The sequence below is a fragment of the Eubalaena glacialis genome, chromosome 6 (genome assembly GCF_028564815.1).
Source record: "Eubalaena glacialis isolate mEubGla1 chromosome 6, mEubGla1.1.hap2.+ XY, whole genome shotgun sequence".
NCBI lineage: Eukaryota > Metazoa > Chordata > Mammalia > Artiodactyla > Balaenidae > Eubalaena > Eubalaena glacialis.
The window spans coordinates 118,405,557-118,422,288 of NC_083721.1; the positions used below are offsets into that span (position 1 = coordinate 118,405,557).

General features: G+C 39.6%; 1 protein-coding gene across 1 annotated transcript in view; it reads left to right on the forward strand.

Moving 5' to 3' along the window:
* Window positions 1–13,516, forward strand: part of ERICH6 (glutamate rich 6) — a 33,482-nt gene extending 19,966 nt beyond the window's left edge. Inside the window, exons 10-13 of the mRNA XM_061192765.1 lie at window positions 3,119–3,204; window positions 5,198–5,353; window positions 7,796–8,024; window positions 13,253–13,516. Of these exons, the coding sequence (XP_061048748.1) occupies window positions 3,119–3,204; window positions 5,198–5,353; window positions 7,796–8,024; window positions 13,253–13,516 (735 nt within the window). The remainder of the gene's footprint in view (window positions 1–3,118; window positions 3,205–5,197; window positions 5,354–7,795; window positions 8,025–13,252) is intronic.
* Window positions 13,517–16,732: the final 3,216 nt, after the last annotated feature.

Below are 16,732 nucleotides of genomic sequence, written 5' to 3' on the forward strand. Positions count from 1 at the left end.
GCATATGCTGGGGTTCAGCAATTCTACCTCTGGGTATAAGATCTGAGAGTAACTGGGTACCAGCATACATGCAAAAGACGGTTCAGAATATCATTGTTTATAAGCCAAAAACTGGGAACAACCCAGATATCCATTAACAATAGAATGGATAAGTAAATAATGATGAAGTCATACAATACAATCTTATACACAAATGGAAGTAATTGGACTACAATTACACACTGGGACGTGTATGAATCTTACAAACATAATGTTGACTAAAAGAAACAAAGTATTAAAAATTCATAATGTTCGATTCCATTTATGTAAAATTCAAAATGGGAAAAATTAAACTATGTTGTTTAGAGACTACAGAATACTGACTTTGGGGTAGCACAGAGGGAACTTCTAGAGTATCAGCATTGTTCTATTTCTTGACCCAGATGGTGACAACATGGGTGTTCACATTATAATTACTCATTAACAAAATAGCATATTTTAGTGCTTATCTGAATGTATTTTATATTTCATAAAAGTGAAAAATGTATTATCTTTCAAAATAAATGGCAACATTTACATGAAAATTTAGATTGTTTCATTGTTTAGCCCTAGGAAGTCTTGTATCCATTTTTATTACAATTCAAGATTAGGAAGAAATAGAATTAAACTGAATCTTTAGTTCATTTTAAAACATTGTTGGGGGCTTCCCTGTTGGCACACTGGTTAAGAATCCACCTGCCAATGCAGGGGACACGGGTTCAAGCCCTGGTCCGGGAAGATCCCACATGCCACGGAGCAACTAAGCCTGTGCACCACAACTACTAAGCCTGCGCTCTAGAGTCCGCGAGCCACAACTACTGAAGCCCACGTGCCTAGAGCCCGTGCTCCGCAACAAGAGAAGCCACTGCAATGAGAAGCCCGCGCACTGCAACGAAGAGTAGCCCCCGCTCGCCACAACTGGAGAAAGCCCGCCCGCAGCAACGAAGACCCAATGCAGCCAAAATAAGTTAATTTAAAATAAAAGACATGTCGGGCTTCCCTGGTGCCGCAGTGGTTGGGAATCCGCCTGCCAATGCAGGGGACACGGGTTCGAGCCCTGGTCCGCAAAGATCCCATATGCCGCGGAGCAACTAAGCCCGTGTGCCACAGCTACTGGGCCCGCGCTCTAGAGCCCGCGAGCCACAACTACTGAGCACACGTGCCACAACTACTGAAGCCCACGCGCCTAGAGCCCGTGCTCTGCAACAAGAGAAGCCACCGCACCACAACGAAGAGTAGCCCCCGCTCGCTGCAACTAGAGAAAGCCTGTGAGCAGCAACGAAGACCCAACGCAGCCAAAAATAAATAAATAAAATAAATTTATAAAAAAAAAAGAGACATGTCTATAAAAAATAAAAAAAATAAAAATAAAAAAAAATAAAACATTGTTGGCTACAAATTCATTCCCCCATTGAGTATTACATAGAAAGTAAAATAGTTAAGCTTAGAGGTACAACAAGGAATATCTCTTTGTATTTCTTTCTTCATCTTCCCATATTCCACTAGTGTTTTTCTCAAATGAACTTCAAGAGCAACCTTGAAAAGACACCAGATGCTGCAGCTTATACTGGAGTGTAAAGTCAGTTTATTGAAGTATAATTTATAGTAAAACTCACCTTCTTATATGTACAGCTCCATTAATTTTGACAGTTATGTAATCACCACTACAACCAGGACACAGAATATCTCCACTGTGCTAGGGCTGGGTTTTTTTTTTTTTTAATCTTCTTTTTTTTTATAACAATATGCATATAAAGTAAAAGTAGATAAATAAAAAATAAACCTGATTGAAAAATTGGCATAAGACCTGAATAGGCATTTTTTTAAAGAAGACAAACAGATGGCCAACATCATTAATCATCAGGGAAATGCAAATTAAAACCACAATGAGATATCACCTCACACCTGTCAGAATGGCTGTCATCAAAAAGAACACAAATAACAAATGTTGACAAGGATGTGGAGAAAAGGGAACCCTTGTGCACTGTTAGTGGGAATGTACATTGGTGCAGCCACTGTATAAAACAGTATGGAGGTTCCTAAAAAACTAAAAATAGAACTACTGTATGACCCAGCAATTCCACTCTTGGGTGTATATCTGAAAAAAATGAAAACACTAATTCGAAAAGATACATGCACCCCAATGTTCATAGTAGCATTTTTTACAATAGCCAAGATATGGAAGCAACCTAAGTATCCATCAACAGATAGATAAAGAAGATGTGGTGTGTGTGTGTGTATATATATATATATATAAAACACACATACACACATATATATATGGGAATACTACTCAGCCATAAAAAAGAATGAAATTTTGCCATTTGCAACAACATGGATGGAGAGTATTTGGCTAAGTGAAATAAGTTGGAGAAAGACAAATACTGCATTATATCATTTATATGTAGAATCTAAAAGAAAACAAACTAGTGAATATAACAAAAAAGAAAACAGACTCACAGACATGGAGAACAAACTAGTATTTTCTAGTGGGGAGAGGGAAGTGGGGAGGGGCAAGATAGGGGTAGGGGGTTAAGAGGTACAAACTGCTATGTATAAAATAGATAAGCTACAAGTATATATTGTACAGCACAGAGAATATAGCCAATATTTTATAATAACTATAAATGAAGTATAACCTTTAAAAATTGTGAATCACTATGTTGTTCGCCTGAAACATATAATATTGCACATCAACTATACTTCAATTAAAAAAAATACCTACCATATGATAAGTTCTTTTTAAGTGTTTGCTGTTATGATGATGATTACTTAAAATATAATTCTGACTGAAGCCTGAACACTCTCTTCTATCTTGTTCTATTGAATAAAAATTGTTTTTAATTTTTAAATAAAGACAAAAAAAAAAAACCAAAAAACACTCTTCAAACAGATAAGTAATGTCAGATTCCTGCCAGAAAGGTTTAATCAGGTTATCTGCAGGCGTTAGGGACAATCTTTAATGATTCCTAAGGATTGTTCCCTGTTGCTGATGCAGGATCAAAAATTTAAGTTAAGAAATGGTTTGTGTGAGTGTCTAGCAAGCAAAGGATGTCTGTTGCCATCATGTAACTGTCCTTTTGTTTTCTACGGTGTATAGATCATGACAAATGAGCTCTTTGAAAAGCACTACAAACATGGGAGCAAGTTTCTGACTTCATTTCCAGACGGGACAACACAAATATTGTATCCTTTCTTTCAACAACTTATTTTCGTTAGCTTTCTTCACAAAAAGAAAGATAAAGAAAAAATAGATTGAAAAATATGAAGGAAAAAAAATAGTTATTACCAAATCCTACCACCCAGAGCAAAGCTGTCAACATCTTTTTATACATCTCGCCTTACTTTTTTCCTATGAGCAATTATATAATTCTTTAAAAATTAATTCTTCAACTAGTTATTCACATTTTGTAACTTGCTCCCTTTACATAATATTATACAATAAATATTATACAATAAATACTCATAAATGTTATGAGTATATAATATGCAATAAATATAGAGATACAACACCATCTTTATAAGCACATGGCATTCCATCATAGTGATGTACTGTAATTCCTTTCATCTATCCCCTATTACTAATCAAAGGTGGTTTCACAATTTTTGGCTGTTTTATACAACAGCTATACGAACAGCTTTGTGCATACTTCGCTGCACACTTATCACTTACTTCCTTGAATTAAATACCTAGGGATAGAAATTCTGGGTAAGAAATTATGGACATTTTTAAGCTTTAATAGATTTTGCCCCCCCCAGAAAATGTGTACCAGTTTACACATCCATGAGCAGCATGTTATTTTTTAATACAAAAATTCAATATCCATTTTATGGAACACTCAGTTATTGATCACTTGAACTTCTGCCTGATGATCAGACCATTTGCTATTTTGACACAAAGGCCATTTAATATCTCCAGGAAAGTAAAACAAAACTATGAAATGAGAAGGACTTTTTAGCGAACTAAGGGCCTCATTTTGTAGGAGAAAGTCATTTTTAGTCATAGTTGCCTAAATGTTTAGTCAAACCCTAGTAAGAAACCAGAAAAAATGGCTTTCATGGCATAGGAAGTGTAATTAAGTTTTAGTTCCCTAGGCCCTTTGAGAAAGAGTGTAGGTTTTTTGTTTTAATTATATCAAAAAATTTTAAATAACTTCCCCAGCTTGTATCATTAGTTATCATTTCCTGCCCTGGCTTTAATTCGTTTTCACTCCTTTGAAGGCTATGGCTGATTTTCAAAATGATTCAGAATCAATTTTGTGTTTACTTCACCTCTGGACTTCCGATCAGCTGAGATAGGACTGAATATTAACAGTTAGTGAATTATCCTCAGTATATTTTATACTTTTTGACACTACTGTAAGTGGAATTATTTTAATTTCATTTTCAAAATGTTCACTGCTAGTGTATAGAAATACAACTTATTTTTATATATTGACCTTTTAGCCTACAACCCTACTGAACTCTTTTGTTAGTTTTAACATTATTTTGTGGATTCCTTAGGATTTTCTATATACAAGAGCATGTTATCTGCAAATAGAGATAGTTTTACTTCTTCCATTTCCAATCTGAATGTCTTTTTCTTTCACAAAATTTTCCTGACTGGAACCTCCAGCGTGAGGTTGAACAGCAGTGGAAAGAGTGAACATTTTTGTTTAGTTCCTGATCTTAGGGGGAAAACACCTAGTCTTTCATCATTAAGTATGATGTTAGCTCTGGGGTTTTGTTAGACATTCTTTATCAGGTTGAGGAGGCTCCCTTCTATTCCTAGTTCATTGAGTCATTTATCATGAAAAGGTATTGGATTTTGTCGGATGCTTTTTCTGCATCTATTGAGATGATCATCTGTTTTTTGCTCTTTATTCTATCAATATAGTATGTTTCATTAATTTATTTTTAGATGGTAAACCAACCTTGCATTCCTGGGATAAACTCCACTTTGTCGTGGTACATAATCCTTTTTATATGCTGCTAGATTCCATTTGCTGGCATTTTTGTTGAGGATTTTTGTGTCTCATAAATATATTTTGATCCACATAAAAAGCATGAAATTATTTTGTAATAACCCTCCCATTTTCAGAATGCTTTCTAGTTTCAAAGGGCTCTCTTATAAATTGAATTTATTCCCAGTATAGTTAAAGACCATTAGAAGAACTCAAATGACCTTATCTGATTTCAGCTACCCATCTGGAAACCTAGCCATCATCCGAGTGCCCAATAAGATAAATGGCTTCACTTGCGTAGTCCAAGAAGACGTGCCCACTAACCCTGCAATCCTGGCAGTGCTAGATTCTTCGGGTAGAAGTTCCTGCTATCATCCCAATGGAAATGTCTGGTAGGCTTCTAGGTTCCTCCTGCTGTCATTTTGTTTCTTGGGTTTTGTGAAATTTTATTTTTCCTTGTAGTTTTTCAACTTTATTGAGATATAATTGACATATACTGCGTAAGTTAAAAGTGTACAGCGTGTCGATTTGATACACTTATATGGTGCAAAATGATTACCTCTATAGCATTAGCTAACACCGGCAACATGTCACATAATCACCATTTCTTTTTTGTGCTGAGAACATTTAAGATATACTCTCTTAGCAACTTTCAAGTTTATAATACAGTGTTAACTATAATCACTATGCTATACATTAGATCCCCAGATCTTATTCATCTTATAACTAGAAAGACAAAAATAGCTTTAAGAAGATTTATTTACATTAGTGGTCTTTAGATAGTAATGTTCAACTCAGATAAATTTTTGATTTATGTCATTCCATATGCTGCTTAGTGGAAAAATCCCAGGCAACTACGTAAAACAAAGCTCATCATATTTTTTTCTATAAACAGAAAGAAAATATAAACTATACAATTTTAATATTAGAAAAAAATCTCTAAATAAATTATATGGCCATCCTAGGGATCTGAGATATGAACCCAGGCAGTCTCTCTAGAGGCTATGCCCTGTTAATGTTATCCTGGCTTCATCTATGGAAATAATTCACAATGGACAGCTGCCATACTGTGTTGTTACTGTTTGAGATATATCCCTAACAAGTAGGCTTCCCATAGCCACAACCAACAACAATAATATACAAACAAAATCTCTAGAGAAATGAAGGTCCTAATGCCTTCGATCTACTAACTTATACACTCTGTGACTTCATATTATTTCATTTAGTCTGAGAAAGTGAAATTTGGGTTCTAACTTCAAATACAATTTAATCTTTTGAAGCTTTTCAGAAAGAGATAGTCTCTCCCTTTCACTTATTTACAGGTATAACAATCTTATCTTGAGACACTCTGCCAATAATTGACAAAAGTTTGAACACTCTGCCAGTACTTGAGAAAGTTAGGACACAGGGAGATATTTGTACTTTTAGTTCAAAGCAGTAGTCAATCCATTACCTCCAAGTCTATTGGAGACTTTCTGCTTATCCTTCAGGGTTCAGTAGCAGCTCTGCATCACATCTGGTGGGGCACTATATCAACTGTCACCAGATATTCACTGGCTTCTAAGACTTCTCCCTTTACCAGCAAAGACCTCCCAGCCACCGACTGAACTCCTGGGCCCTCTGACATGACTCCTTGACACTCTCATAGCCCCTCTCGCTGCTTCTTGTGTAGCAAGCCCACCTCCCCTGCAGGACTGAAGTCCCTTGAAGGCACACCCTGCATCTTTGCCACTACATAACATGTATCTGTACATGGCATAGGCTCAAAGAAAATTTATTAAATAAACAATTTATCTAGATAATTTTAGCCAAATGTTATTTTCACCCACGTACCAAGATAAAACTAAATCTCCCTCCTCCCAGATACAAAGATAATCACCTCAATTTCTCAGTTGTACTTTTGTTATCAGATTACTGCCACTCATCAAAGCTGGGAAAATAGGATGTGAGTTATCTTACTCTAGGGAGCCCTCATGGCCAATTCATCTGGTTTAAAAAAAAATAATTTATTATCAAATTAAGCCAGCTAAGTACCCAGAACTCTACCTATCCTCTCTCCTCGAGAAAGAGATGGTGACCCCAGATGGAAGAAAGTGAGAGGGTATGCAAAGGAGCTCATGGAGTAGGATGGCAGTCACTAGTGCCACAGGATCTCAGATTGTGCAGGGCTACATCTGTAGGTAATGTGGTAAAATGTGGCATTAACAACGCTAAGAGATTGGGGAGGCCCTGCTGGCCTCAGTTCCCCCTTCTGCTCCATTACCAAACTCTTCTAAACCACAGTGATCTCAGAGATGATCCCTGAGCCTCTCCTGCCCACACTGGCCCTGATGAGAGGCCTCCTAGAAGGACTCCTGGCCCCCAGTTGCTGGGTACTGTTAGAAAACAGGTCTCTGTACTGAGGCCAATTTGGCCTTTCCCAGAACTTACACTCACTGATCTTCATTCTGACACAGGGAAAATCTAAGTACTAGTCTTCTCCCCTCTTCCAGGTAGAGCCTGCTCTCCTGTATTTCTTCTTATCCAAACTAAACCTTCTGTGCTCCCTCTTCATCCTCCCCAGCACATCATTTTCCAGATCCCTTTACCATCCTGGTTCCAGCCTTTGGACCCATTTTGGCTTATTACTACGTCTTAAACCATACCCAGTACTTCAAATTAGTATAGAATTCGGTCACAGTATTATTGCTCCTAAGACTACCTGAGGTTTTCCACTATTCATATGCTATTGGCTAGTATAAACTGCTACTCCCTTTGGTTAGCAAGTGACCGGGCTAATTCAAGGTTGAATTATAATGTTACTGTTTATGATTTTTCATTTCCTTTCTGCCCAGGGTATACATCAATATCTTGGGCGGTCAATATTCAGATCAAGCTGGCAACAGAGTAAGGGCTTGGAATTGGTCAAGTTCCGTCACTTCCTCACCCTTTGTTTCATTTAAACCTGTCTTTCTGGCTTTGAACCATTATGTTGGAATCCGCATCTTAGAACAAGACAAGATTTCAATCACTTTTCTGGCAATGGGCCAACAGGCAAGAATCAGTGTCGGAACCAAAGTGAAGGTAGGTACATTTTTATAAACAGTTGAAAGCATTTAGAATAATAAGAGTAAAACAATGTTTGTTAGTGTTATTATTGATAGATTATACTTGTGTGTAATCTACTGTGCACTACTGTGAATTTTGGAGTTCAATGAAAAAACATATAGTGAAAGTCTCATATGAAATTGAGGCAACCTTACTGTTTCTTCTTCCTCAGAAATTCCTTTTAGTTCAGACTTGATTCCAAATAACATTTACTGAGTGTTTACTCTCTGACTGAGGTAGTGCAGCTTTGGGGGTTTGGTTTTGGGATTTTGTATTGGGTTCGGTTTTCTCTGTGCTCTAGCAGAAAGCCCCTGGCTGAGTCAGGAGACCTGGGTTCTGACCATGTTCAAGACCCAGCACAAGCCCCATCTCCTTGGAAACACTTCCCAGAGCTCCTAGCCCTTTGTCCAATCAGGGTCGAAAATGTCCTTCTCTGGGTTGTCCGTGTACGCACCTCTGTCCCTGCACTTGCTGAACCATGAGCCTTACTTGCCTTCATGGCTGTCTTTCCTACTGGATGGTGAGCTCCTGCAGGACAGAATCTGTCTTACTGATTCCTTTATCCTGCCCGGGGCATGGCCCAGAGTACACTCTCAGTGACCAGCAATGCTGCACAATGGTTAAGAACACAGACTTCGGGTTACAGAGACGTAGTTTCAAACCTCAGCTCTGCCACTTAGCTAAGTGGCTGAACTTGAACTTCAGTTCCCTCCTCTACAAAATGGGGATAATGATTCCTCTCTTACAGATTGCTGTGAAGATTCAATGAGAATGCAAAGTACTTAGCATGGTGCTTGGAACTGACTAAGTATTTAGCAAATGATAGCTCAATAGAGATGTAAAGTTTGTCAGTTATACCTCAGTAAAGCTGAAATATATATAGGCATGTAGAGAAAGATATAAATAGAGATCTATGTCACATATAGAGCATATATAGTATATGACTTTGAATAAGTCCCCTAAACTCTGAGGACCTTGTTTCATCAATTACTCAAGGAAGAGATTGTTCCAAACTTCAAAGATGTCTCCAGCTTCTAAAAAGTCTATACGTTTAAGTAAGTGGAAATATGACTTCAGGATCCCACACAGGCAGGGATATTTCATAAACACCAAACAAAAAGGAGACTTCAGATTCAGCCAACATGGAGCAAGGGTCTACAATGTGCTAAGCACTATTTGAGCTACTTCCAGTCAGTCTAGCTACTGCAGTCAGCTGTCAGGCTCCAAACAAGCTTCTTCCTTGGTTAGAAATTTACAATATAGCCTTTTTTTGGTTCATTACATTCATGGTAAATGCATTTTTACCAGAAATGTCAAAAATGCTCTTTCTCTTTCTCACTTCCCTCCTTCGAAATGAATTTTAATCAGAAAAAAGAGTTGGTGCAAAGGAAAGAATTTGATGTTAAAAATGATTGCTTTTCTCATCATCCTCATGATCACCCTTTCATTTTTTTAAAATTCCAAAAGTGATACGTGAATACATTCTCATATTTGAAGATTCAAATAATATAGAAATATAGAGAGTAAAAAAATGAGATACACCCCTTCATCCTTTCTTCTATTCTAATTCTCTTCCCAAAGGTAATCACCACTGAAAATTTGGTGTGTACTTCTCTTTTCTATGTACTTAAAAATTATTCACATACATCTTTTTAAGATAAAAATTGGATCAGACTACACTGATTGTATTATTAGGCTTGTTCTATTTCTGTTTTCCATTTAACATTTGTTAAAGATTCTTTCATGTCTACATATCCAAGCATATTTGTCTATTCTGTTGCTATGTAATATTTCATATGTACTATAGTTAATTTATGTTGAATCTAATGCCTTCTCAGTGGCATTGGGCACAGTTGCTCACTTCCTCCTCCTAGAAGAATTTCCTCCCTTGCTTCCAGGACCTACTCTCCCTTGATTTTACTTCTACCTCAAGGGCTACTCCTTCTCATTTTTCTTTGCCTATTTTCTTCACCCCCGCCTTTTTCTAAATATTGAGGGGCTCCAGGGCTTGTCGTTGGGCTCATCTTTTCTCTAGCTATACTCACTCCCTAGGTGATCTCTTTAGTTTTCTGTCCTGAAATACCATCTGCTTGCTGATAACCCCTCCATTTATCTCCAGGTGGATCTCCCAGGAACTCTAAACTTGCAGATCTGATTCCAGCCCTCCATCTCCATCTGGTGTCTAAAGGGCATTAGAAACTTCACAGAGCAAAATGACATTTGAAAGCGTGCTCTACCTTGGGTCTTCTCCATCTTAGGAAATGGCAACTGCTTTCTTTCAGTTGCTCAGACCCAAAACTTTGGGGTTGCTACCCTCCTCTCTGTTTCACAACCCCACGTCTTTCATCTGCAAGTCCTATAAACTCTACCGCCAACGTACCTCCAGACTCTAACACTCCTGGCATCCTTCAATACTACCACCCTTATCTGCCTCATGTACCTAATCCATCTCTTGTTTAAATGATTACAGTAGCCTCCTCCTAAGTCTCCCTGCTTCCGGTCTTCCCAAAGTCAATTCTGCCACGATAGTGAGGGTGATATTTTGAAAACAAAAGTCTGGTCAAAACTAGCGACTTCTAACCTTACTCAGAGTAAAAGCCAAGATCCTATAAAATAACTACAATACTGTATGTGATCTGGACTTCCTTCTATTAACATTCCCTCTGTAGTCCTCTTTTCCTACCCACTCTCTTTCAGCCACCCTGGCCTTTTTGCTGTTGCTAAACAATAACAGGCATGTCGCTGCCACAGGGCTTTTGCACTGCTATTCACTCAATTTAAAATATTCCTCCCCCATTTAGCACATAGCTGCTGCACTTCCCTCAGGTTTCTGCTCACAGAGTCCTTTCCTGACCACCCCGTGTAAACTCGCACCACCCCCACCCCTACCCTGGCACTCTCAGTGCCCCTTTGGCCATATATATATGCCACAGGTTCCAATATGTAGCGCTCCCATTTCCTTTCACCTCTAAAGGGTTTATGATTTGTATTCTGATTTCTTCAACTCAGTAGTTATTGAATTTTCAAATAGATTTCTTAAATTTGCTATCCTTTTCTTGTTAATTTCTAAATGGTCAAGGAATATCGCTTGCATTTTTTTCCCTGCTGTTAAAATGTACTGATATTTTCTTGGTGGTTGATGACACAATTTATGACTGTTCCATGTATATTTGACCCCCCCCAAAAGGTTTACTGATTAGCACAAAACTGTATATGTCTAAATGTTCTATTTACACTTCTCTCTATATCCTTTTCTTTTTGTATGGTTGATTTATTTCTGAGAGATGTATGAAAGTCTCCCAATATGACTGAATTAGTACATTTTTTCCTACAATTTCTATCAGGTTTTGCTTTATCTGTCCTGAAGCTCTATTGTTAGGAAATTAAAGGTGTCGACTGTCTTCATAGTGAGTTATACTTTTCACCCCTGGGCCACCTCACTTATTTGCCCTTCAGCTGTGCCCATTACATGACTCAGCATATCACTGAGGGTTTCTGTTTCTATTTTGACAAAAAATTTTAATGTCATCAATATGTATTATTCCCAGTTTCCCTCTTAATGGTCTTTGCCTTAAATGCTACTTCATATGATGTTAAATTGCTACACCTGCTTTCTTTTAGTTTGCATTGGCTTCATACATTTTTTTTCATCCTTTGATTTGCAACCTTTTTATGTAGTTTTGAGTTAGATGTGTCCCTGCAAACACATCTTTTGTTGCTTTCCTCAACCTAACAGACTTGATCTTTTAATACGTTATATTTTAATGGTTATTCTAAAATTAACGTTATCTTTTTTTCTATATGCGTAGAACTAAGTTCCAAGTCCTCTAGTTATTTTCCTTGACAATAATTCTCCCAGATCCCTCAGAAAATATTTACTACATATATACACATATATTTATTCTAAGGTCTGTTTCCCTGAATATTAGCATCTCTGATAGGTAAATCTGGTGCCTCTCATTGAGAATCCCTGTTTTCCTGCATGTTCTCCTTACCGAAGTGTCCTTCTGCTAACTGTGGAGGAGAGTGGCATGTGCTGCTGAGGGGTGGAAGGCGATCTCCAGCGCCAGGCTTCCAGCCTCAGCCTGTGGGCACCGCTGCTCAACACAAAGGGGAGGCCTTACCTCAAGGCCTCTCCTCCTCCCACTGCTGTTGACTTTGCGCTCAGAATGTGTGTGTTTGGGATTAGTGGTTCCATCTGGTCATTTCTCTCTCTACGGATGTGGTCCCAGCTGCTTCTTGATTTTCAGCAATTCCTTAAGATTATTCCTGCTGATAAAAAAATCTTTCCTATTTCCTATTGATTTACTCTCTGAAAATGTTTTCTGCCATTTTATGGAATTTGGGATCCAAGGTAAACTGAAAATGGAGATCCATCCTCATTACTCAGCCATCTCATCCTCCTTCCCCCTCCCTCCCTCCTTCCTCCCTTCCAACGCGGGGAGGGATGAAAATGCAGGAAGATGCTGCGAGTTCTCACGTCTCTGGCAGGTAAGAGGTCACTCAGCTTTGCAGGAGGTAGTAGGTGGGCTTGCATTTCGCCCCGCCCCGCCCCGCCGAGGCTACGCAGCCCTCCTGGGCTGCCTCAGAAGCCGCAGCTTGGAAACACCTCAGGCAAGGCTGCCCTAACAGACCCCTGACCTTCCCGCAGCTGCGAGGAGACAGCGTCAGCCTGAATCACTCAAGGCCGTAAGGAAGTGGGGAGCGTGGAGGGCAAGGAGGGTCGTGGGGAGGTTCGTGTGGAAGGGCCTCCTGGAGGTTGGGGCGCACTTTAGGAGAAGGAAAGGAGCCTTAGTCATCCCGGCTCCTTCTGGAAAGCCCAGCTCAGGGAATTCCCAGCCTCTAGGCCCGCACCCACCATGCTCTCCGCACTGGGCGTGTCCCAGGGACGGGGTGCCTGCAGCATCTCTGTGCTTCCCCCAGCAGATGCTGGTAAATGACTTGAATACACTGTTAAGCATTTGAAAGAAAGTATCCGATTTCTGTGTGGTCTGGCCTGCTCTAGTCTCTCAAATCTCCAGAGCATCTCAACTCATTCCTGTTCGGATTAGAATTAACACCACTGCCCCTATTTATAGATAATTAGACTCAAGAGGGAATCCAGCCCCAAACTAGTGTCGCCTCTCGCCTCCTCCCACCTCCTGCTTCTGCAGTCACCATTTCCACCCTGGACCCTGAGTTTCCCTTCTCTCTTTCCTGAAAAGCTACCAAACCCTAAAGAGATTCCAGCACTCCGATACCTGAACGGGGATGACCTTCTTCTGCTGGCCAGTTTAATAAAGATCCGGCGCCTGTTTCATAAACTGGAAGGATGTGTGAATTTCCCCTCCAGCCAGGTTTGGGAAAAATTAAAGCAACCTTCCTACCTTTCTTCACTTTCTCTAAAACTAATTGCCCTTTGTCACAATTCTGGTATGAAGCAAGATACAATAACAACAATAGCAGCTTTGATAAATGAAAACATTTAACGAACAGTGATGGTGCTTTCCTTTGTTTTCTTGAGTTTTTCCGGGAGGGGGTGTGGGAGATTTCAAGAAAAGTGTATAAAATGACTAGGAAATACCAAGAAATGTGCTTTATTACAAACTTAGAGCACATCCAGAGTCATCACTGGTTTGCATTCTTGGTGGGAAAACTAAACAACTTACTCTGAGGACAGCAGAGAATAAGCAAGTCAGCCAAAGTGCCCCTATCAGCCAAAGTTCTATCAGGAAAACCGAAAGCAGGGAGGGAGCAGGTGCTTCCACAACCTTCCCCTTCCGAAAGGCTGGGAAAGTGAAGGTCAAGGAACTGCCCTGAGGTCTTTGGGGAAATGAGGGAATCTCAGGAAGCCAAGAAGCCAACAGCACCAAGGAAGAGAGTGGCACGAGCTCCTCGGAAGAGCTGCAGCCTCATATCCCAGCCAGTGCAGGAAAAACAAACAGCTGCCACCCCCCGAATGTCCACCGTCCTGCCAGAGGTGAAGGATGGCTGCTGCTCCTCTCCCGCCTCCCACACCTCAGGCAGCTGCCTCCCCCTGGGGAAACGTAATGGTTCCCGCTGGCAAAGGGTTATGGAACAATATGTACCTCCCAGTCTGAGGGGAGGGAGGAGGGATGTTGCTGGATCTGCAATGATGGCCCAGCACAGCATCCTCTGCTCAGTGATAAAGATGCTTTAGAGCAGAAAGCAGAGTTGAGAGTCGGATGTGGAGAACTCTAAAGGCTGGACCGCCCAACCCTGCCCTCTCCTGAACTTCTCTGACTTCTCAGTTCCCTGTTCTTTGGGAGAGGGAGGAATGTAGTTGGAGGGGCCATTCCTTACAGTGAATAACAAATTTGGTGCTAACGTGCAGCAAGAGAGATTAAGCCTATCCACCGGTGATTGATCCGTTAGCGTGAGGTACTACATCATATTGCTTTCCTACTAAGAGCCCGCGGAGGAAGCATGGGGAGGAGGAAGGGACAGGAAGAGTGGAATGATGCTGTGTCCCAGGGGGGGCTGAGTGCTGGGCAGCAGGAAGTAGCTGAGCTACTGGGAGACTAGGGGCTGGTCTTGGTATTAACCCATTCACCACCTTTTTGTTTAAAGCTGCCTTTAACAAATTTACGGTTACCAAAGGGAGAAGCGGGTGGGGGAGGGATGAATTAGGAGTTTGAGATTAGCAGATACAAACTACTATGTACAAAATAGATAAACAACAAGGCCCCACTGTATAGCACAGGGAACTATATTCAATATCCTGTAATAAACCATAATGGAAAATAATATGAAAAAGAAAATATATATGTATAACCGAATCACTTTGCTATACACCAGAAACTAACACAACATTGTGAATCAACTATACTTCAATTAAAAAAAAATTTTTTTTTAAAGCTGCCTTTAAGGGACTTGCCTGGTGGCACAGTGGTTAAGAATCTGCCTTCCAATGCAGGGGACACGGGTTCGATCCCTGGTCAGGAACTAGATTCCACATGCATGCCACAACTAATAGTTCTCATGCCACAACTAAGGGACCCACAGGCCGCAACTAAGAAGCACATGTGCTGCAACTAAAGGAGCCAGATAGCCACAACTAAGGAGCCTGCCTGCTGCAACTAAGACCAGGCGCAACCAAAATTTAAAATTAAAATAGAAAAAAAAAATTTTTTTAAGCTGCCTTTGGGCTTCCCTGGTGGTGCAGTGGTTGGGAGTCCGCCTGCCAATGCAGGGGACACGGGATGGAGCCCTGGTCTGGGAAGATCCCACATGCCGCGGAGCAACTAAGCCCGTGAGCCACAACTACTGAGCCCGCATGCCACAACTGTTGAAGCCTGTGCACCTGGAGCCCGTGCTCCGCAACAGGAGAGTCCACTGCAATGAGAGGCCCGTGCACCACGGCGAAGAGTGGCCCCCGCTCGCCGCAACTAGAGAAAGCCCACGCGCTGCAATGAAGACCCAGTGCAGCCAAAAATAAATAAATAAAATAAATATTTTTTAAAAAGCTGCTTTTAATTATCTTACTTTTTAGGAACTGTGTCAACACTGAGAATTCAATTTTCTTGTTTTTTCATTTCCATTCTTGCTAATCTCCACTGCTTTCTGAAAAAGAGGTTCCGAGGCTTACGTCTTGATCAATGCTAAATGTCTCTTTCTCTTTTTTTATTTTTGCCTTTTGCCTCTTCCTTTTCACTGATAAGTGAAATTTTATTTTCTATAAAGTGAGACAGAAATATTGAGCTAATATGTTTCAATATAGCTCTGAAAAATAGCATATAACAGTATAACATGTAACAATCACAACAAAACCTTAACTGGATCTGTTTTTGTACATCATTAAAAACTATTTTTGGGTGTGCTGAGCCCTAGTGCATACTGAATAAGGCCTTGATTAACTGGAGATTGGCAGGATAATGAGACAATATCTTTCAACAATGTTGCTTCATGTTTAATAATAAAATGTTATTTTAAATTATTTAAAATGATAATTTATGTGTAATAAAGGAATTTATGCTGCTTCTTTAAAATGTATTAAAAATGAAAATGTTTGTATCTACTTCTAGCTATCTTTTAGGGTCATATTTCAAGGCAACTGTATTTATTGAAGGGATTGAGTTGTTAAAAATAACAGTAATGATAAATTTTGATTATCTATGTATACCAAAAGTGCACTGGGATATGCCACAGATTTTATTTATCAATGTCCATTTTTCCACTTCTCTGTTTCAGGTAATCTTGGTTTTGAATAATCTATTCTGTTAATTCATGGGGTGTTTTTTTTTTTTCTCATTTTCACAATAAAAACCTCTTCAAAAAAATTAATCTCTTCTAGGAAACCATAAACAAAACAAAAAGACAACCTACTGACTGGGAGAAAATATTTGCAAATGATGTGACTAACAAGTGCTTAATTTCCAAAATATACAAACAGCTCATGCAGTTCAATATCAAAAAAACAAACAACCCAATCAAAAAATGGGCAGAAGACCTAAAGAGACATTTCTCCAAAGAAGATATACAGATGGCCAACAGACATATGAGAAGATTCTCAACATCACTAATTATTAGAGAAACGCAAATCAAAACTACAATGAGGTATCACCTCACACGGGTCACAAATAATAAGTCCACAAAAAATAAATGCTGCTGAAGAGGGTGTGGAGAAAAGGGAACCCTCTTACACTGTTGGTGGGAATGTAAATTGGTGCAGCCACTATGGACAA